Below are 22,157 nucleotides of genomic sequence, written 5' to 3' on the forward strand. Positions count from 1 at the left end.
AAAGCGTGGAAGCGGTACAAATATTCGAGAAACAGGGAGAACTATGCTGTCTACGCCTTAACCAGAAATGAGTGTTCATCCACTGTTAAGGACGCTAAAAGAGACTATGAAAGGAAAATCGCCAAGGAAATAAAAATAAACAACAAATCGTTCTGGAAGTATGTGAATTCTAAGAGAAAAACGAGAGACAGTATAAGTATCATAAAAAAAGCAGATGGTTCAGAAGCAAAGTCAGATTTTGAAAAAGCAGAAGTCATGAATTCTTTTTTTAGTAGTGTGTTTGTAAGAAGTGAAACATTTAATGAGGAAGTGCCAAATGACGTACTGTTTTCTATGAGTGATTTTGAGATATCCATTAGTGATGTTCAAAAAGTGTTGAAAACCTTAAAACCTGATAAATCACCTGGTCCAGATGGTCTTCATCCAAAAGTTTTATTTGAAACACAAGGACACATTTTAAAACCTCTGCATATGATATTTAGGGAATCACTAATAAAAGGAAAATTACCAGATGATTGGAAGAAGGCTACTGTAGCACCAATATTTAAATCTGGTAATAAGAAAGAACCATCGAATTATAGACCTGTGAGTTTGACATCTGTTGTGTGTAAACTTTGTGAAAAAATCATCCGGGATAAATTAATGTCATACTTGTTAAATATGAACCTACTTTCGGACAATCAGTATGGTTTTCGTCCCAAACATTCATGTAATATTCAATTACTGGAAATTCTCGACAGATGGGCTGAAAGTGTTGATGAAGGATCCCCTATAGATGTTATTTATCTAGATTTCAGCAAAGCCTTTGACAGCGTGGCACATGATAGGCTCTTATTTAAACTAAATTGTCTGGGTGTGCATGGTGTTACCCTGAATTGGATTGAGAATTTTCTAACAGCACAATCTCAATGTGTAAGGATAGGCCCAGCAACGTCCAATTGGTCTAAAGTCATAAGCGGAGTTCCACAAGGAAGCGTTCTGGGTCCTGTACTTTTTCTTTGCTTTATAAATGACCTGCCAGATGTTGTCAATGGAATAGTCAAAATTTTTGCGGATGATACCAAGATTTACTCAAATGTTAATACCACTACTCAATGTGATGAATTGCAGCAAGATCTGGACAACCTGTGTGACTGGAGTTCGAAAAGGAAGCTTTCTTTCAATGCCAAAAAATGCAAAGTCATGCATATAGGATCTACTAATGAAAGGCATAGGTATTCAATGCTCGATAAAGATGGAAATTTCATACACCTGGACTCGGCACAATTTGAGAAGGACCTTGGAGTGACTTTCAATGAAAATTTACATTTGGAGAGCACATATCAAACATTACTTCTAAGGCACAGAGAGTACTAGGACTTATTCACAGATCTTTCGAATACATGGAAACAGAAATGTTGCTTCCTCTCTATAAATCATTAGTTAGGCCTATTCTTGAATATGGATCAAATGTTTGGTCTCCATATCTTAAAAAGGACATTAAAAAGATTGAGGATGTTCAGAGGAGAGCTACACGACTGGTTCCTGCATGTTCTACCCTCCCATATGAAAAAAGACTAAAATTCCTTGGTCTACCAACTCTGGAGTACCGAAGAGATAGGAGTGATATGATTACTCTGTATAAGTCTATTTACGGATTGGACGACCTAAAATGGAGCAATATATTTAACTTGGCTCAAGGGGATTTGAGAGGTCATCACCTAAAATTCATAAAAAAAAAGTGTCATCATAATGTAAAGCTTAATTCATTTGGAGCTAGGACAGTGAACATGTGGAATGCCCTTTCAGTAGAAACTTACTCTGCAACATCCCTGAATGTGTTCAAATCGAATTTGAACAAAGAGAACTGGAATAAGAAAAAATTTAAATCAAATGTGTAGCGCACTCTATGTCGCGTATAAACATTTTAAAGAAGAGGGGCCACGATAGACTTTGTCTAATATTACGGCCTGAAGATCAAGGTAAATCAAGGTAAATCAAGAAGAGGGGGTATATTGTTTTGCTGGATGTCTGTCGGTAGACCAGTTCATTGGCATTGGACATTAGATGACCCCTATTGAAATTGGGGTCACTAGGTCATCGGTCAAGGTCACTTTCACGAAAGACCATAGCCAAAACTAGTAGCGGCATAGCCCGAACAAGTTGTGAGAGCACAGGCAGAACTAGTAGTGGCAACATAGCCGCAACTAGTAACGGCAACCAAGCCGCAACCAGTAGCGGCAACATAGCCGCAACTTGTAGCGGCAACCGAGCCGCAACTAGTATCCCAGAGTAGAGTCAGAACTATCAGCGGCAACATAGCCAGAACTAGTTGCGGCAACCGAGCTGCAACTAGTAGCCAGAAAGCTCATTTGCATAGGAAATACAACCTTGCGGCAACTAGTAGCGGCAACTGAGCCGCAACTAGTAGCCAGAGTAGAGTCAGAACTATCAGCGGCAACATAGCCAGAACTAGTAGAGGCAACTGAGCCGCAACTAGTAGCCAGAGCAGAGTCAGAACTATCAGCGGCAACATAGCCAGAACTAGTAGAGGCAACCGAGCCGCAACTAGTAGCCAGAGAGCTCGTTTGCATACGAAATGCTACTGAGCAGCTACAAAGCGGCAACTAGTAGCCAGAGCAGAGTCAGAACTATCAGCGGCAACATAGCCAGAACTAGTAGCGGCAACGAAGCTGCAACTAGTAGCCAGAAAGCTCATTTGCATACGAAATACTACCGAGCGGCTACAAAGCGGCAACTAGTAGCGGCAACTGAGCCGCAACATTGCGGCAACTTAGCCGCTAATAGTTGCCGCACAGCCTAAATTTCAGAAGGGAAGTTTTTTAGGAATTTATATTCATTTTGCCTGTTAAAATCAATCTTAAACTTTATTCCATATTCAACCCTCATTCAATAAGTATGAATGCAATACAGTGTGATACCAGTATATGTGTGATGTGTCTGTACCATGCCTAATGTTTGCTTGCAGTACTCTGTCTTGGATGAACCCATTGCAGAGGCAGTCATAGTTGTGGCAGACACCGATACATGGTAGGATACATTGTTACATTATGATTATAGGAGCCTCATACTGCGAAAACAGAGCTTAATGCATATTCGTAAAGTGTTGTTGCTATTCAGGGACGACTCTTTCTGCCTTTTTTATGCCCCCGGTAGGGTGGCATATAGCAGTTGAACTGTCCGTCAGTCAGAATGTCAGTCTGTCCGTCCGTCCGAAAAAACCTTAATGTTGGCCATAACTTTTGCAATATTGAAGATAGCAACTTGATATTTGGCATGCATGTGTATCTCATGAAGCTCCACATTTTGAGTGGTGGAAGTTCAAGGTGAAAGTCATCCTTCAAGGTAAAAGGTCCACAAAAAAAATGTATTTCAAAGCTGCGCAGTAGGGGGCATTGTGTTTCTGACGAACACATCTCTTGTTTACCATAAAAGCCGAAAGTGTTGTCCCTGATTAACCTGTGCATATGTATATAACCACGCTTTTGCCTGGGCTGAGCATGGCTCATGTGTGTTATTTAACCCTTTGCATGCTGGGAAATTTGTCATCTGCTAAAATGTCGTCTGCTGAATTTCTAAAATTAGTATTTTCTTCGATTTTTTTTCAAAGAATACTATCAGAATAGCAAAAAGTTTGGATCCTGATGAGACGCCACGTTCTGTGGCGTGTCATCTTGATCCAAACTGTTTGCAAAGGCCTTCAAAATTCGGTTCCAGCACTGAAAGAGTTAACAGATAAACTATTACAATTAAAAGATAAGTTACCATTTTGATATTTAATTCTTAAAAAATTAGTTTTTAAATATTTTATAAAAAAAAACAAATGCTGCTGTTGTGATGTTATAGATATGGTATTATGTCTTCTGGATAAAAGATAGTAAAACTATAGTCCCCTATACTGTGGTGAAACTATAAGTGGAGTGATAATTTATATATCATTCAAATTCATTAAAAAAAAGATGAACCAGATCATCAATTTATTTTTATTTAGTAACACCTCAGCAGATCACAATCATGATGAATCAATTAGAAAATGCATTTTAAATTTGCAATTGTTAGAAATTTGTATTGTCAATCCACTTAGCTACCCTTGTTAAGTTACCATTATCAACAAGGAAAAGGCAAAAAAACACACATTATTTTAAAATTTTGAGTATGGTTGACGCAGCTATAACATTTTATTGACTGCATTCAAAGCAAGGTGAAGGTGTTTTTTTTCAGGGACTAAAATATTAATTTTGTATCAAAATAAACTAAAATTTGACCATTGATAACTAAGCTATCATACAACATTTATGTCGACAGCCAAGTGAAAGTGTACAGCAGCCAGGACATGGAGCTCCCCGGAAAGTACCCCCAGGACTGCCTGTGTTCTACCCTCGTCACAAAACTCGTAGAGTCCATCGTGAACATGGCCAGGCTGAAAATGAGTCCCGAGTTTGTAAGTGAAGTGTTTGGTGCTAGATCTTGAAATGTTTCTCTGGCCTAATGCTCAAGTCTTACCACTATAAACAAGTCTAAGTACTGTATCTATTGAGTCTATAAATACAGATACTTTGTCAATTGAGTCTAGAAATACTGGTACTTTGTCTATTGAGTCTAGAAATACAGATACTTTGTCTATTGAGTCTAGAAATACAGCTACTTTGTATATTGAGTCTAGAAATACAGATACTTTGTCAATTGAGTCTATAAATACAGGTACTTTGTCAATTGAGTCTAGAAATACTGGTACTTTGTCTATTGAGTCTAGAAATACAGATACTTTGTCTATTGCATCTAGAAATACAGCTACTTTGTCTATTGAGTCTATAAATACAGATACTTTGTCTATTGAGTCTAGAAATACAGATACTTTGTCTATTGAGTCTAGAAATACAGATACTTTGTCTATTGAGTCTATAAATACAGGTACTTTGTCAATTGAGTCTAGAAATACTGGTACTTTGTCAATTGAGTCTAGAAATACAGATACTTTGTCTATTGAGTCTATAAATACAGGTACTTTGTCAATTGAGTCTAGAAATACTGGTTCTTTGTCTATTGAGTCTAGAAATACAGATACTTTGTGTATTGAGTCTAGAAATACAGGTACTATGTTTATTGAGTCTAGAAATACAGCTACTTTGTCTATTGATTCTAGAAATACAGCTACTTTGTCTATTGATTCTAGAAATACAGCTACTTTGTCTATTGAGACTAAAAGTACAGATACTTTGTCTATTGAGTTTAGAAATATAGGTACTTTTTCTATTGATTCTAGAAATATGGGTACTTTGTCTATTGAGTCTAGAAATAAAGGTACTTTGTCTATTGAGTCTTGTACAGGTACTTTGTGTATTGAGTCTAGAAATACAGGTACTTGTCTATTGAGTCTTAAAATACAGGTACTTTTTGTATTGAGTCTTGAAATACAGGTACTTTGTCTTTTGAGTCTTGAAATACAGGTTCTTTGTCTATTGAGTCTAGGAACACAGGTACTTTGTATATTGAGTCTAGAAATACTGGTACTTTGTCTATTGAGTCTAGGAACACCGGTTCTTTGTATATTGAGTCTAGAAATACTGGTACTGTGTCTATTGAGTCTAGAAATACAGGTACTTTGTCTATTGAGTCTAAAAGAACAGGTACTTTGTCTATTGATTCTAGAAGTACAGGTACTTTGTCTTTTGAGTCTAGAAATGCAGGTACTTTGTCTATTGAGTCTAGAAATACAGGCACTTTGTATATTGAGTCAAAAAAATACAGGTACTTTGTCTATTTAGTCTTGAAATACAGTGACTTTGTCTATTGAGTCAACAAATACAGGTACTTTGGCTATTCAGTCTTGAAATACAGGTTCTTTAGCTAATTAGTGTAGACATACAGGTACGTTGGCTATTGAGCCTAGAAACAGAGGTACTTTGGCTATTGAATCTAGAAATACTGTGATTGAACAAAGCTTTGGAGAAGTATGATTAGACATTGCATAACAAATTTAAGTTACAATCAATTTTTATAGAGTTTAACTAGCTTAGCACCATCCCTTATGATAGGACAATTTCCATATTTGTTTTGATTGACTTTCAATCTTTATTACACCCTATTTTAGTAATATATTGATCCTAAATATCTGTTTGTTGCAAGCTAAAAGATCAAAAGTATTTTGTTGTACGATCTTTGAAAATATGAGGCTCAGGTCCAAAATGACTAGCTGTATTTTTCAACTGGATACACATGTTTATAAATAACAGTATTGCCAAAAAACAGATGTTCACATGGTAAAGCAAATCATTTTATTTTTATAGAAGATAAAATTGAAAAATTGAAAAAACACATTTAAAGTGAAGTGGTTATTTGGGGGCCTTAATAAAGTACCATGTTTTCATGCTCTATGCAATCAAAGTCTGGATGAATTTTCTTCAGTGCATCATGCATTTAGAAGACAGACTGCAAGAGATCTACTTCAAGTCTAAAATAATGGCCGAGTACCTCAAGAAGAAAAAGAATGTGAAGGACATGCTAGTCATGTTTGAGTAAGTGTGCGCATATTTTTTTTTAAAAATAAAATGTCACTGATAGTGGTAACTCAGTGGTTTATTATTAGTCCCCTACTGGTGAAACCAGAGGGGACTTATGGTTTGCGCTCTGTGTGTCAGTGAGTCTGTCAGTCCATCACACTTTTCTGGAGTCTGCTATAATTTTAAAAGTTCTTCATATTTTTTCATGAAAGTTGAAATATGGACAGATGGCATATGGAGATTATGCACGTCATTTCATTTTGTTCCTACGTCAATACTACTGGTTGCCATGGCAACAAATAGACTAGAAATATTGCTGAAAATGGTGGAGTTTCACCGGTAGAGGACTTTTTTGCTTGGCAATAGTCTTGTTTATTTGTAAATCAAAGATTTAACGTTTCCGAGGAATAAAACAATTACAATTCTCTCAAGGTAGATATTTTAATCTGCAGAACTGTGAATATTTGCCTGTATTTAACATTGTCTACAATTAAAATATTGTTGTGTTTAAAGAATATGCTTATTTTAGCTCAAGTATTTTTTTAAGGTTTATAAAGTATCCGGTTTACAACAATGAAGAATCATATTCTGTAACAATTGGTCCAATTAAATCTCTGTTAAAAGGAAATGTTTCTTTGTGATCATTTTTAAAAAGGGCAAAAAGAAACATTACAAAACTGAAGAGAACATTTTACATTTTATAATATTATGTTGCATTTTGTTTCTGTAAGTTTAGGTCAAATCAGGAATTAAATTTATTAAAAAAGTTGATAATATACCATAGTGAGTCATTAATGATTTATTTGCATGGCATACCAGCAAATTCAAATAAATGGCATCAAGACATCTCTTAGGATAAAAATGATTATAATTGAATAACATATTCAGTAAATTGATTTTGTAAATCACAGAGAATGAAAACAATTTAAGCAATATTTTACTTTTAATTGCTTTTTGGCTTATGAGGACAATTTTATTTTTCAGGTTTGATCGGAGTGATCTCCCTTTGTTGGCAGCCATTACGGGAACCCACACTCCGAATTTCCCACTTGTCTGCTTGACGTGATCCAACGCAGTTACTCTAATTGTAACCTTAGGTCCTAATTTATTAATTGGCATCAATTTCCTCTTTGCTGTCAGGGTATTGAAATGAAAAGCTTTAATGTACATTTAAGTCATATAAACTTGTGTTTCAATCATTAATTACCTCCAGTGGTTATCCTTTGTTATACCCCCACAAACGAAGTTTAGGGGGGTATATAGGAGTGAACTTGTCGGTCGGTCGGTTGGTCTGTCTGTCGGTCCGTATTAAGTGTCCACTCTCTAATTCAAGTAGTTTTCATCCGATCTTCACCAAACTTGGTCAGAAGTTGTATCTACATGATGTCTAGGCCAAGTTTGAACATGGGCCTTGCCGGGTCAAAAACTAGGTCACAGGGTCACTTAGTGCGTTTTAAACATTCAGCATGTTGTCCGCTCTCTCATTTAAAGTAGTTTTCATCCGATCTTCACCAAACTTGGTCAGAAGTTGTATCTAGATGATCTTAAGGCCAAGTTCGAACATGGGCCTTGCCTGGTCAAAAACAAGGTCACGGGGTCAATTAGTGCGTTTTTTAACATTCAGCATGGTGTCTGCTCTCTTATTCAAGTAGTTTTCATCCGATCTTCACTAAACTTGGTCAGAAATTGTATCTACATGATGTCTAGGCCAAGTTCGAACGTGGGCCTTGCCGGGTCAAAAACTAGGTCACGGGGTCACTTAGTGCGTTTTAAACATTCAGCATGTTGCCGCTCTCTAATTCAAGTAGTTTTCATCTGATCTTCACCAAACTTGGTCAGAAGTTGTATCTAGATGATCTTAAGGCCAAGTTCGAACATGGGCGTTGCTGGGTCAAAAACTAGGTCACGGGGTCACTTAGTGCGTTTTTTAACATTCAGCATGGTGTCCTCTCTCTTATTCAAGTAATTTTCATCTTCACCAAACTTGGTCAGAAGTTTTATCTAGATGATCTGAAGGCCAAGTTCGAACATGGGCCATGCCAGATCAAAAACTAGGTCACAGGGTCACTTAGTATGTTTTACACATTGAGCATGGTGTCCGCTCTCTATTTCAAGTAGTTTAAATCCGATCTTCACCAGACTTGGTCAGAAGTTGTAACTAGATGATGTGTAGGTCAAGTTCGAACATTGGCCATGCCGGGTGAAAAACTAGGTCATGGGGTCACTTAGTGTGTTTTAAACCTCACCATGTTGTCCGCTCTCTAATTCAAGTAGTTTTTATCCAATCTTCACCAAAATTGGTCAGAAGTTGTATCTTGATAATGTCTAGGGCAAGTTTGAATATGGGTCATGCCAGGTCAAAAACAAGGTCACGGGGTCATTTAGTGCGTTTTAAACATCACAATGTTGTCTGCTCTCTTATTCAAGTAGTTTTCATCCAATCTTGACCAAATTTGGTCAGAAGTTGTATCTAGATGATGTCTAGGTCAAGTTTGAATATGGGTCATGCCGGGTCAAAAACTAGGTGACGGGGTATCTTAGTGCGTTTTAAACCTCACCATGTTGTCCGCTCTCTAATTCAAGTAGTTTTCATCCAATCCTCACCAAACTTGGTCACAAGTTAAATTTATCTAAATGATCTCTAGGACAAGTTTGAACATGGGCCATTCTGGGCCTAAAACTTGGTCACGGGGTCACTTAGTGCGTTTTTTAACATTCAGCATGGTGTCCGCTCTCTAATTCAAGTAGTTTACATCCGATCTTCACCAAACTTGGTCAAAAGTTTTATGGAGATGATCTAAGGCCAAGTTAGAACATGAGCCTTTCTGGGTCAAAAACTAGATCAAGGGGTCACTTTTTTAAAAATTGAGCATGGTGTCTGCTGTTTTTTTTGAAGACGACATGCAAAATATTATGTGTCAATGCGGCATGTGGGGGTATTCGTCACGTCTGTGACAAAGCTCAAGTTGTGCCTGTTTCATTCAGTACCAGTATTTGTTGGCATGTTTTGCAAGTGCAACATGTGTAATATTAATTGTTGTGATGTTAAATTATACTTGTGTTAATACGTTAATTTTAACTTTGTATATTTATTGATCAGTGTTATGGTTATAGTTTAGTAACTTTGTAAATCTATTGTATACTCTTGGTCTGGTACACCTAACATGCTATTCTTAATATGAATTTACTTATAGTTTTACCAAAAAATATATTTCACTTATAATGGGACAGCTACTGAAGTAATTGACATTACAATTTGTGTAAAGCTATTCAGGACATAAATGGACCCTTGATTGTGGAAAGAATTTGCATAATACACCACTTCTTATTTTACTGTTAACAGTTTTTTTGTAACATAATCTTAATGATCCCAACAGAATGTTGTCTCAAATTTGTCTAAGTATTGATGTACAAAACTTTGCTCAAATGTCTGTATGTTTAGAAAGTTAATAAAATGTAATTTCCCGCCATTAAGTTATGCTATTTGAATGCTTTTTTTTAATGATTAATTTATACAAATATAATGTTTGGGGTATATTTGTATGGCTATAATGGCTAAGAAAAAAAAGGAATAAACTTGGGGCCTACAGGACTTAAAAGTTTTGAGGTACATGTTTAGGGGACATATTGATAATGAACTTAATTTATATTGGGGTATAATTGTATAATTGTACATGGAGTTTTGAAGTGGGGTTACTGGGGTGACTGATATTGTGGGGGAAATACTAGAGACATGGAAGTTCTCAATCTCAGGTTTAGTCTTTATTTTTGAAATCTCCGGTGAGATTGGCTGCGTCATGTATTATAATATATTTGAGTTGAAGAACTTAATTAATTTATTGTTTCTTGTGTTCAGCATTTCAAAAGCAGGTTTGATTTAATTCATATAAATATAGGTTTATATTTAAATAAAAATGATTTAATTTAAATTACATTTTATTTTAAAGTATTCACAATTTGTCCACAGAGTGGAAGGCATAAAGCATTTCACTTGTCTGTCCTATGTTTGCTTGTACCTCCCAAAGCTTATGTTTTCAACCTCTCTTTAAGGTAGTGCACCTCTAATGATTTCCCGCGATTTCTTCGAAGGTTGAAGAGCCTACTATTAGGTGCCGTAGCCTAGTGGTTAAGGCGATAGACTAGAAATCTTTTGGGATATTCCCGCGCAGGTTCGAATCCTGCCGACGACGTATACTTTTTTGCGACGCGTTTTATTTTTTTTCTAACGTAATTTGATTTAATATGGCATATAAGCTATATTTATTGTTAAATATGTTGCAATTTTTATGCACATTCTTCAATTATTAAAATTAAAACGTTATGGCGAAATTGGGTGATTTACTGTTGAATATACGAACCATGCATGTTGCATTTTTATTTTTATTTCAAAAAGTAAACGGTAAATCTGTCTAGTTCTTGGTATTTTTGCTGTATATAGTGTTATCATAAAAACTAAGTTTAAAATATGACTTAAATGATACTATTTTGAATTTTATGACACTTTGTTTTTAACGGACCCAATTTTTACTTGGCTGAAATCACTGACATTTCATGGCGCTCTTCCATAGATAAAAATTTGTAAAAAATAAATGTCTGTAAAAGAATACTTATTTCATCTTGTTTAAACTTTAAACACCTTTACAGCATCTGTACACACCAACTGTTTGCCCATATTTGGAAATTTGGATGAATTATGGAACTTTTATATACCCCAGGGGTGAAAATAAACTGGACAAAAGCCGAGCGTGGGGGTGGTTTTGAAAAAATCTGTATATTTTTTTTAAAAGCATGGAAAGCCTACCTACAAATTTGCATGTAGTTCAGTGAAATGATGCTGATTAAGAAAATAATTAATTAGATTATATTTGGATATGTGCCCATAAGAGGTGCGCTACCTTAACTGAAGGTTTGATCACACTCAAACTTTCACAGTAGAATGACCTTAATGGGAAGATGAGCAGAAAGAATAGAACTTGGGCTGCGATAATTTTTGACATAAAAATGGCCCTTTGTGTATTTTTATGCCCCTGGATCGAAAGATCGGGGGTATATTGTTTTTTGCGTGTCTGTCTGTTCATTCATTCATTGTATGTGTGTGTCTCAATACTTTAACCCTCGTTAAAGTTTGATAACTTTTGCATTATTGAAGATAGCAACTTCATATTTGGCATGCTTGTGTATCTCACGGAGCTGCACATTTTGGTGGTGAAAAGTCAAGGTCATCCTTCAAGGTCAAAGGTCAAATATCATTGTATTTTTCTTTCCTAAAACGTAAACCTTCGTTAAAGTTTGGTCATAACTTTTTTAATATTGAAGATAGCAACTTGATATTTGGCATGCATGTGTATCTCATGGAGCTGCACGTTTTGAGTGGTGAAAGGTCAAGGTCATCCTTTAAGGTCAAAGGTCAAATTTATGGCTTCAAAGCGGCGCAATAGGGGGCATTGTGTTTCTGACAAACACATCTCTTGTGTCAATGTCTAATTTAAAGTCGCCTTAAAGTTATGTTCTCAAATCCTCTTTAACTAAAGGGTGGATGGCATTCAAAATTTCAAAATGTGTTTTCATCTCCTCTTTAATACTGGGTGGAGCTCGTTTAAACTTTCACAGTTGAATTCCCTTAAATTTTCAAATAATGGTGAAGAAAGAAATGAGACTAGTTTTGGCAGAATTATGTCCATTTTTATGTTTTTCCAGTATAGAATATATGCATGTAGTCCCGAAATTTTGTGTTTTTAACTACTGGCTGAATTAGCTCAATTTTCACATTTAAACACCCTTACTGTGTAGCTGATCATAGAGAAAAGAATTATGACTGCGACAAATTTTGGCTGAATTATGGCCCTTTGTCTGATTGTCTACTGTAGAATATATAGTGGATTTCTCTGTCTACGAACATGTGTGGTAGGGAAATAATTGTGTGTCTTTTAAACATTCCAAGTTTTGTATGCTTTACGAAATCTAGCACGTGTAAGTGGGTGGGACAATTTATAGTAATCTCTGTTTCCAAATCAAACCTCATATTTATGCCATGAATAAATATTGTAAAACCATATACAACAGTTTAATATAATAGTATCTTGCTTTCCGATATTCAATGGCATATGGATTTTGAAAGAGGATGAGGATGTTAATTTTGACTTGTTGAAATTAAGAGTAGCATTAAATCAAATAAATATGGGCCATGGGCCCTTATAGATACAGAGTTTGGGTTATAAATTTAGGTTTAAGTGTATGCTTGAATACTGAATGATCTGAAGGGGGATGTAGATTAATGTTTGATGAGTACAGTTGGGATAATAGTATGCATTTGTTTGCAGAAAAGTAGGTTATGTTTTAACAATGTGTGTTTTTTTCACAAACATTATTCTTATTTGTAATAAATAAGCAATTGGTAATATCATGTTATACGTGTATATTTGATCCCGTCTAAGCTTAGTTTCAGTATTTATTTGGCATTGCATGTGTTACCTCAGTATTTTGCTTCATAGTTCATACGATTGCTTCCGGTAATATTCTACTCATTGAGTGAGATGTAATTTTATGTATTCATTTTGGGGTGTAAAGTGTCATAATACAAAGCCATTAGATTATGTATGCTTGTGAAATTTTTCACTTTAAGGAGTAAATGATTTTTAAATGATAATTGTGAATCATGTCTGAACCTTTGTTTGAAAATGGTGCTTGTCTTGTTTATAGATGTGTTATTGATGCTTAGTTGATAACAAATATAAAAATAAAAGATAAGAACTACACAGACGTTTGTTCTTGCTGAGCTTCGCTGTTTTGTATTGTCTAATGGAACGACAATTTGGCGAGTCACGATGAGTCACGATCTCTTTGGCAGGTGAATTCCCGTCTGAAATCTACAGTTTAAGGGAGCTAACTGGTAGTGCATTTTGCAATATTTCAAAATAATTTACTTCTCTAACTGGTGTTTTTCGCTCACCTGTCACGAAGTGACATGGTGAGCTTATGTGACCGTGTGATGTCCCGCGTCCGTATGTGTGTGCGTGCGTCCGTCCGTCAACAATTTGTTTGTGTAGACAGTAGAGGTCACAGTTTTCATCCAATCTTTATGAAATTTGGTCAGAATGTTTATCTTGATGAAATCTGGGTTGGGATTGTATTTGGGTCATCTGGGGTCAAAAACTAGGTCACTAGGTCAAAAACTAGGTCACATAATAGGTCAAATAATAGAAAAACCTTTTGTAGACAATAGAGGTCGCAGTTTTCATCCAATCTTCATGAAATTTGGTCAGAATGTTTATCTTGATGAAATCTGGGTTGGGATTGTAATTGGGTCATCTGGGGTCAAAAACTAGGTCACTAGGTCAAAAACTAGGTCAAATAATAGAAAACCCTTGTGTAGACAGTAGAGGTCACAGTTTTCATCCAATCTTTATGAAATTTAATCAGAATGTTTATCTTGATGAAATCTGGGTTGGGATTGTATTTGGGTCATCTGGGGTCAAAAACTAGGTCACTAGGTCAAAAACTAGGTCAAATAATAGAAAAACCTTGTGTAGACAGTAGAGGTCACAGTTTTCATCCAATCTTTATAAAATTTGGTCAGAATGTTTATCTTTAGAAAATCTGGGTTGGGATTGTATTTTGGTCATCTGGGGTCAAAAACTTGGTCACTAGGTAAAAAACTAGGTCAAATAATAGAAGACCCTGTGTAGACAGTAGAGGTCACAGTTTTCATCCAATCTTAATAAAATTTGGTCAGAATGTTTATCTTGATAAAATCTGGGTTGGGATTGTATTTTGGTCATCTGGGTCAAAAACTAGGTCACTAGGTCAAATAATAGAAAACCGTCAACAATTTGTTTGTGTAGACAGTAGAGGTCACAGCTTTCATCCAATCTTTATGAAATTTAGTCAGAATGTTTATCTTGATGAAATCTGGGTTGGGAGTGTATTTGGGTCACCTGGGGTCAAAAACTAGGTCACTAGGTCAAAAACTAGGTCACTAGGTCAAATAATAGAAAAACCTTGTATAGACAATAGAAGTCACAGTTTTCATCCAATCTTTATGAAATTTGGTCAGAATGTTTATCTTGATGAAATCTGTGTTGGAATTGTATTTGGGTCATCTGGGGTCAAAAACTAGGTCACTAGGTCAAATAATAGAAAAACCTTGTGTAGACAAAAGAGGTCACAGTTTTCATCCAATCTTTATACAATTTGATCAGAATGTTTATCTTGATGAAATCTGGGTTGGGATTGTATTTGGGTCACCTGGGGTCAAAAACTAGGTCACTAGGTGAAATAATAGAAAAACCTTGTGTAAATAATAGAGGTCACAGTTTTCATCTAATCTTAATGAAATTTGGTCAGAATGTTTATCTTGATGAAATCTGGGTTGGGATTGTATTTGGTTAGTCAGATGAGCGATTCAGGGCCATCATGGCCCTCTTGTTTGTAATTTAGAATACCGCAATAATATGACGACAAAAACCAATCTCACCATATCATCAGTAATAATTTTATCAACCAGTGATACATCTATGAGCGTCAGCGTTGTTTGTACCAACGGTTTTGACACAATTTTCCAAAAACGTTGAAACCCTATAACAGCTATAATCTAGTTTGTTAATACAAGTTAATAGTCACGCGGACACCTACATTCAATGGAGCCTTGTTCTGAGAAAACTGGGCATAATGCATGTGCGTAAAGTGTCGTCCCAGATTTGCCTGTGCAGTTCGCACAGGCTAATCAGGGACGACACTTTCCGCTTAAACTAGATTTTCGGTAAAAAAAGGACTTCCTTTAAACGAAAATGACTGCACAGGCTAATCTGAGACGACACTTTACGCACATGCATTATGCCCAGTTTTCTCATAGCACGACTCATTATGGTCTCTATAATCGCGGAAGAAGAGTGATGAACAGATGGACCAATGACTATATCTTTCAAAGAGTTATAAGGAAACAAAACTTAACATAAAGTAGTATAAAACTGATATGTATATCGGTACCAAAATGTCCACACAGGGACAAAGGGGATGACATTTAACATTAATTGTATTAATCCGTTAATCCTGTGCGCGCTTGCATGCCTCTGATCTTTACGAAATGTAACCGGATAATGTATCTTGCCGTTTGAGAATAAATTGCCATACATTATCAGTATGTGGGGACGATGGGTCCCGCTGACTGCCTTCCTGTGTCCTACATAAGGTTAAGGTCGCACAGGTCAAGGGTCGAATGAGGTTGTAATGCAGCTTGTCCGAACCGTATTTTTTTATCAAATTAAGGACACTGTCAATTAAAATATCTTGACAAAATGATCACCATGAGTAGACGGCTTGTCATCCGCGGCACATTTAATCAAAGGTCAATTTAATCCATTTATGCCTAGCGTCTAGAAAAAAGGCCCTGGCAAACAGCGTAGACCCAGATGAAACGCCGCATAATGCGGCGTCTCACCAGGGTCTGCGCTGTTTGCTTAAAGTAATTTCTGTACGAAATATTCTTAATATAGAAATAAATATACTAGACATCCCTAATTTTGGAAATAAATTGATCCAGTTTAGAAGGATGGGAAGAGTCCATTAGACATAAATGGGTTGACCGAATCAGCGTATCAAGCGCTCTTAAACAGATTGACCAACTTCAGCGGAATGTGGAGATGGCGGGTCGCGCACTACCTTCATGTGTCCTATCGAAGATGAAGGTCAATTGGTAAAAGGTAAAATTATCCCGGTTGGCTGTAATACAGCAATAAAAATATAGTCTGATAAATTAAAGGGCTCTTATAATTAAAATGTCGTGACTAGAGATCAACGTGTGTTGAAGACTTGTCATCCGCGCACATTTGATCGAAGGTCATTGTCATTCTTAGAGGTCAACCAGGGGCGTAGCTAGCAGTTTTTTTAGCTGTAGGCCCGGATATGATACATAAAAACGAGGTGTCCGGGGGTCCTCCCCCTGAAATTTTTTAATCCTATAACGCTTGTGGTGAGATTTAAAGCATATCCAGACAAATAATAAGATAAGAAAATATAAGACTTTGGCCTGTTTTTCTTTGATAGTTTCCTGTTTTACACCTCATCCCCCTCAGGGTCAACATTTTAATGCGTTTTTCGAAGTTGAAGCATTTGTATTTTTTTCATGTTCAAACAAAATTGTAGGCCCGGGCCTGCTGTGCCTAAAAGCAGCTACGCCACTGTCAACACTTATATCTCTTCATAATCCAGCTGCCTGTGTCGAAACATGGGAATAGCATACAGTACATCTATAGTATACATGCATTCTCGAAATAGTACAATAGTATATTTAACAGAGGTCGTGTATTAAAGTAGAATGGTTCGTTTGCATGCTGTATACACCATAAGGAGTGAACAAAAGAGTACAGTTTGCGTTTATTTATGTTACTTACAGCTAATTAAATATCAATCATAGTATTTCTCGCGCGTAAAGCGTTCGCGAAATATAATACGGCGTGTTGAAAATGTGTTATGTTAATATTAAGGATACTTTGTGTGTAAAATAATTTCATACAAGATTAATAAGTCATAGTAATCTTAATCATTCAAACAACTTTCTTTCTACCCCGCTGATCACTTTACTTTTAAAATCAATTTTTACAACAGTTATAATTCTTATTGTAGCTATTTAATTTATTTGGTCATTTACCAAGTACTACACTTGGAGACTTTTCAAACGGGTAATGAGTTGAGATTTTGATTTAAAATTGCAAATGTAATCATTTAACTATGTTCTGTGCAAGATAACGATAAAATCATTCATCCGTGACAATTGGGCGCTTTTGCACGTAGGTAGGTGTGGTTTCATCTTTTTGCACGTGGTAATGGTGAAACGCGATATGATTATAAGGTTATTTCAATTACTTCATTTAAGGTGGGTTGATACACCAGGAAAACATAAAATTAGTTTAAAAATGAAAATGTCTATATGTATAAATGTTCAGGAGCGCAACAGCGCAATCGTCATGTTGCGTGCTACCTTCCCCACTTGCTAAAGCATCCGATTGTCACAGATGAATGATTTGTTCGTTTGGATGCATATACTGTAATCTAATCATTACGTGTACACATTTAAATCAAAATATTGACTCATAACTGAGATATTGAAGTTTGAAAAATGTTGCGTAAGAAGTCATCAAGTGTAGTACAACGCTATATAATTCCAATTTAATTTCAATTTCATCACTCTAGGTGAATGTTTACCCCAGGAAAACATAACATAAGTTTAAACAAATATGGCTCGTATGAATATTCAGGGACGCAATTTTGCAATCCGGTCAGTCATTAAGACGTGTAAGTTAATCCGTTTTACTTTTCACGTTATTATTTTACGTTGAACGATTTTGAGAATTTTACTTTTGCAGAGGTTTTGTTCATTTTTTATGTGTAATATCTTAATGTTGATCAATTTCATTTAAGTTTACATGAAGTTTTAGATATGTGTTTCATTAGTCTCAGTCGACATTTAAACAAAATCCGTTTTAAAATGAGGGAGCTATATTCATTTGATAACGTGTTGCGTTCGAAAAGTCTCCAAGTGTATATATTTATATGTTAAAGGGGACTTTTTTTGGACACAGATTTTGGCATATTTTGAAGTTTGTCATTAAATGCTTTATATTGATAAATGTAAACATTAAATCTTAAAAGCTCCAGTAAAAAATCAAAAATAAAAGAAGTTGCAACGCTTTATAATTTTTAGGTTTTCAAATCGTCAAAAGATACGTATAATGGCTATATTGGACTATGTTAAATGTTCAGTAATACTGTTTCCTCACAAATATCATAACTAAAACGAAAATTTGCGAATCTGAAACAACTTTTTTCAATTTTGTCAATTTACCAAACCGTGAAAAGATCCCTTTAAGATCAGATATGCACAAAGGAATGCGGATATCGACTCACGAAATTGTGAAATATCTCGTACTGCACAGTTCAATTCTTACTAATGTTACGACTCTGATGACTAGATCTAAGCAACATTTCAATTACCAGAACTATATTTATACGACATGTTTATATAATAGCTTCATGATACACTGTCACCCGCGTTTTAAATGCTAATATTTGTGCCACGTTGTTCAACAGCATATAGGCGTAAATTCGATTAACAAACCGCGCACGTTGCGTTTTGCACGTCGGTATGTGTGTTAATAGTAAACGGAGCCAAAACTTAAGAAATAACTGGACTGCGATGTTAAACTGTTCGGCAAACTAAATAATGCAGGGAAAGCAAAAAAAAATCCGTTAGTTCAGCAGTTCTTCAAGGCCACGTTAACTCAATGAACTCAAACCATATGATTTGCAGGTGCGCGCCCAATTAATTTTGGGCCATGTGATACGGTCTATCCAATGGTATCCGCGTATTGTGATGACCTGCGCAATGAAAATGCGCCATACAAAAAAATGACAACAACAAAAATGTCGTCGGAGAGCCAAGCGCTCCCGACTCAAACGGAAAAACCTCCACATTACACGTGAGTATAGCATCGTTTTCAATTTTCTCTGATTCTTCAACTATTTTTGTATATAGCCAGATGAATGTCATTGCTGATATCGCTTTGGTTTACAGATACTTGAAAGAGTTTCGTACCCAACAATGTCCGCTGTTCCTTCAACACAAATGTACACAACACCGGCCTTTTACGTGCTTTCACTGGCATTTTATGAATCAACGACGCCGACGGCCTGTGCGTAAGAGGGACGGGACATTCAACTATAGTCCGGATATATATTGTACCAAATTTGACGAGACAACAGGAATTTGCCCGGACGGAGATGAGTATGTTTATTTTTTATTTTCTGTTTGGAAAAAATGTTGAAAGTGCTTACTAATTCTTTATTATTTCTTGCATATATTAACAATTGTCAGTTAAATCATGCGATAGAGTAACCTCTGCTGAGATAGTGGGTAACCAAAATACGCCTTTTAATCTGTGTAGTCAGCGAAATCAACACTTTCTTTGTATTGTAGACGTTTGACACTTTGTAAACAAAGTCGGCCATTTTGGAATTAATTCAGTCGATCGTGACCTAGTTTGTTGCGCAATTGTATGTTTTTTGTTTCAGGCGACATGTAAATTTTATTCAATTACAAAATGACAAAAAATACTATGCTTTTAGTCAAATTGTGTAATTTATCACGTGGTATATTTGTCTGACTAAGAGCATTAGCTGTCAGATTTATTCGTTTGTAAACAAAGGAATTGATTTGTTTCTAAAAATAGATTGAAGTCAATTTTCAAAATTCAATCAATTTGGATGTCCAAATTCATTTTTGGGAATATGACCTATGCATGTTCAATTGGGAATTTAAGTGTCAGCTAACTGAAATTGGGCATTGTATGATTGTTTGATGCTTAAATACTTACAGTTATATTGCCATTTGTTAATTGTATTTCTATAATTCCATCAAAATTGAAAATATCAAGATGAGTCTTAACATAGATCTACATAATACATTGTGAATAAGAGAGAAATTCATGAACTAAAACTCTCTTCAACGTTTTTGGAGAGATTGCGGCAATGCTTTGTTATGTTCCTTGTGCAGAGCCTATGATGTATTTTTATCTTGCAGATCGTAACTAAAAATATTAAAGGGATTCACATAAAACTTCATATAATGATAGAATAATTTGAGAGGAAGTGCTGAGTTAAAGAACCATAAGGATTTAGCTAAGGGCTTTTTGGTTTTGCACAGAATTTATTCAGGGAAGAAGCATGGCCCATAACATGACAAAAATGTGCATGCTCATAGAATAAGTTGATGGATTGGAAAAAAAGCTTTGAAAGCTATGTTAAGGCCATAGAAAATAAATTCTAGATTCTCATCCCCGCCCGCCCATCGACAATCGGGACGACGGAACGTTTTTTATTTTGAAAAAAAAATATGTGAAAAAAATTTGAGCCGCAAAATACTGAGGACAAAATGACTGAATGAGTACGAAAATAGCGAAGTGCGAATTGGCTATCTCAATGTCTCCGAGACGCTTATCGATTTTTAACGGCGCACGAGGGTCTTCTGAAATTTAAGTGATCAAGCCAAAAAAACAACAAAATGTTTCTTATTTTGAGGTGTTAAAACGGCATTACAACTGTAAACGATTGGTACGGGGTGTCAAAATGTGCAGAAACTTTAACTCTCGCGGACCTGTACGATGAGTTCATTTGTGGTTCATATGATCGAGCCCCATTGTTGAAAGTCAACCACCCAAAAATCATCAGTGCCTTCGTCGGCCGAATTTGAATCACAGGTGTCTCCCGATGTTACAGTTAGTCAAATTGTCGGCTGTCTAGGAAATTTTATTGACTTTAGTATTGGAGAAACAACTGAAACTTTCCATATTAAATGTGTATCATCTTCATTCTCAACATCTTCATCCAATTATTACAAGCTGAACTTGAAATGGTAAATGCTGTCTATTGAATGCATACCATGTTTTAATCAATGATAACTAGTCATACTGAAAAAATAAGGGTTCTCTTACAGATTTGTATTTTCTTTAAATACTTTGCCTAGTCAATTTTTTGTCTAGTGAATGTTTTATTGAATGTCATAATATGTTTAACATGATATTAACAGGGTAAAATAAAACACAATAGTCAAATGTTGATAATGTATTTCTTTTATTCTATATAATTTTACATACATACATTCATACATACATACGTATAGGCATTATGCATATAAACCAACAAATTCGTGAACATTTCATTACTTATATATAGATCTAACACATAAAATGAAAAATAAGAAATAAAACCCACCCACCCGCCCCAATTTTCCCCCAAATTTGGATGAGAATTTAGTTATTTATTTTCTATGGCCTAATTGTATTCAGTTGAATATTTAAGTAACGGGTATTAGTTATGCCTGTCCAATGTTTTTTCGGGAACATTTGGTGAATGTGAAGCGTGAATTAAAATATCTGTAACATATATATTATTGATGACTATTATTAGCAGTGGCATACATCAAAACTGTATCAAAATTGTATTTTATATTTAAAAAAAAGGAGTCCCCACTCAGGCTATTGAGAAAAATATTGGGAATAATTGCCAAAATAATTGCAACTTCTTAGAATTGAATTAAAAGGCAGTATTCTTACATTTATGACTTGTTTGAACTATGGCTGAATTTGAAAATTTGATGTTTTTTCTCCAGGTGCCCATTTCTTCACAGAACTGCAGGGGACACAGAAAGAAGGTACCACCTTCGCTACTACAAAACAGGCACCTGCGTGTACGAAACAGACACGAAAGGGAACTGCGTCAAGAATGGTCCACACTGTGCTTTTGCACACGGCCCTATTGACCTGCGGGCACCAGTCTATGATATACGTGAGATGCAGGCCATGGAACAGAACTCAGACATCTCCAGCAGTCCGGGCACCCCCAGCAGTGGCAGTCTGGAGAAAGACCGCTTGTTATTGGAGGATCCGAGATGGAATGGTAAGTATGGAGCCTCTCTCTGGAAGAATGGGGCTATATGCATGTATGTTTACCCTTTACCACTCAGATACATATTTTCACGCATTTGTAGTCCCTTAGAAAGTTATATTTAATTTAAGACCTTTCTTACTAGATTCACGTTTTTAAGCCGATATCTCCAAACCTTATATACTGATGAAAAGCGAACAGAATAAAACCTGAGCAGACTGC

At 35.8% G+C, this 22,157-nt stretch overlaps 2 protein-coding genes across 10 annotated transcripts in view; both read left to right on the forward strand.

Annotated features, from left to right (window-relative positions):
• LOC127867957 (folliculin-interacting protein 1-like) overlaps positions 1-22,157 on the forward strand; it is a 280,754-nt gene that overhangs the window by 18,344 nt on the left and 240,253 nt on the right. For 2 of the 5 annotated variants that reach the window (XM_052409481.1, XM_052409480.1), the window contains exons 11-14: positions 2,969-3,030; positions 4,306-4,441; positions 6,406-6,515; positions 7,485-13,253. In XM_052409481.1, coding sequence (XP_052265441.1) covers positions 2,969-3,030; positions 4,306-4,441; positions 6,406-6,515; positions 7,485-7,566 — 390 coding nt within the window. In that variant the 3' untranslated portion in view covers positions 7,567-13,253. Of the gene's footprint in view, positions 1-2,968; positions 3,031-4,305; positions 4,442-6,405; positions 6,516-7,484; positions 13,254-22,157 lie in introns of those variants that run through there. The other 3 variants (XR_008043818.1, XR_008043819.1, XR_008043820.1) reach the window with 3 other exon arrangements.
• The window catches only part of LOC127867959 (putative E3 ubiquitin-protein ligase UNKL), a 34,312-nt gene continuing 31,002 nt past the window's right edge, over positions 18,848-22,157 (forward strand). For all 5 annotated transcript variants that reach the window (XM_052409484.1, XM_052409487.1, XM_052409482.1 and 2 more), the window contains exons 1-3: positions 18,848-18,973; positions 19,069-19,278; positions 21,661-21,947. In XM_052409484.1, the coding sequence (XP_052265444.1) occupies positions 18,849-18,973; positions 19,069-19,278; positions 21,661-21,947 (622 nt within the window). In that variant the 5' untranslated portion in view covers position 18,848. The remainder of the gene's footprint in view (positions 18,974-19,068; positions 19,279-21,660; positions 21,948-22,157) is intronic.

Source organism: Dreissena polymorpha, chromosome 2 (assembly GCF_020536995.1).
Source record: "Dreissena polymorpha isolate Duluth1 chromosome 2, UMN_Dpol_1.0, whole genome shotgun sequence".
NCBI lineage: Eukaryota > Metazoa > Mollusca > Bivalvia > Myida > Dreissenidae > Dreissena > Dreissena polymorpha.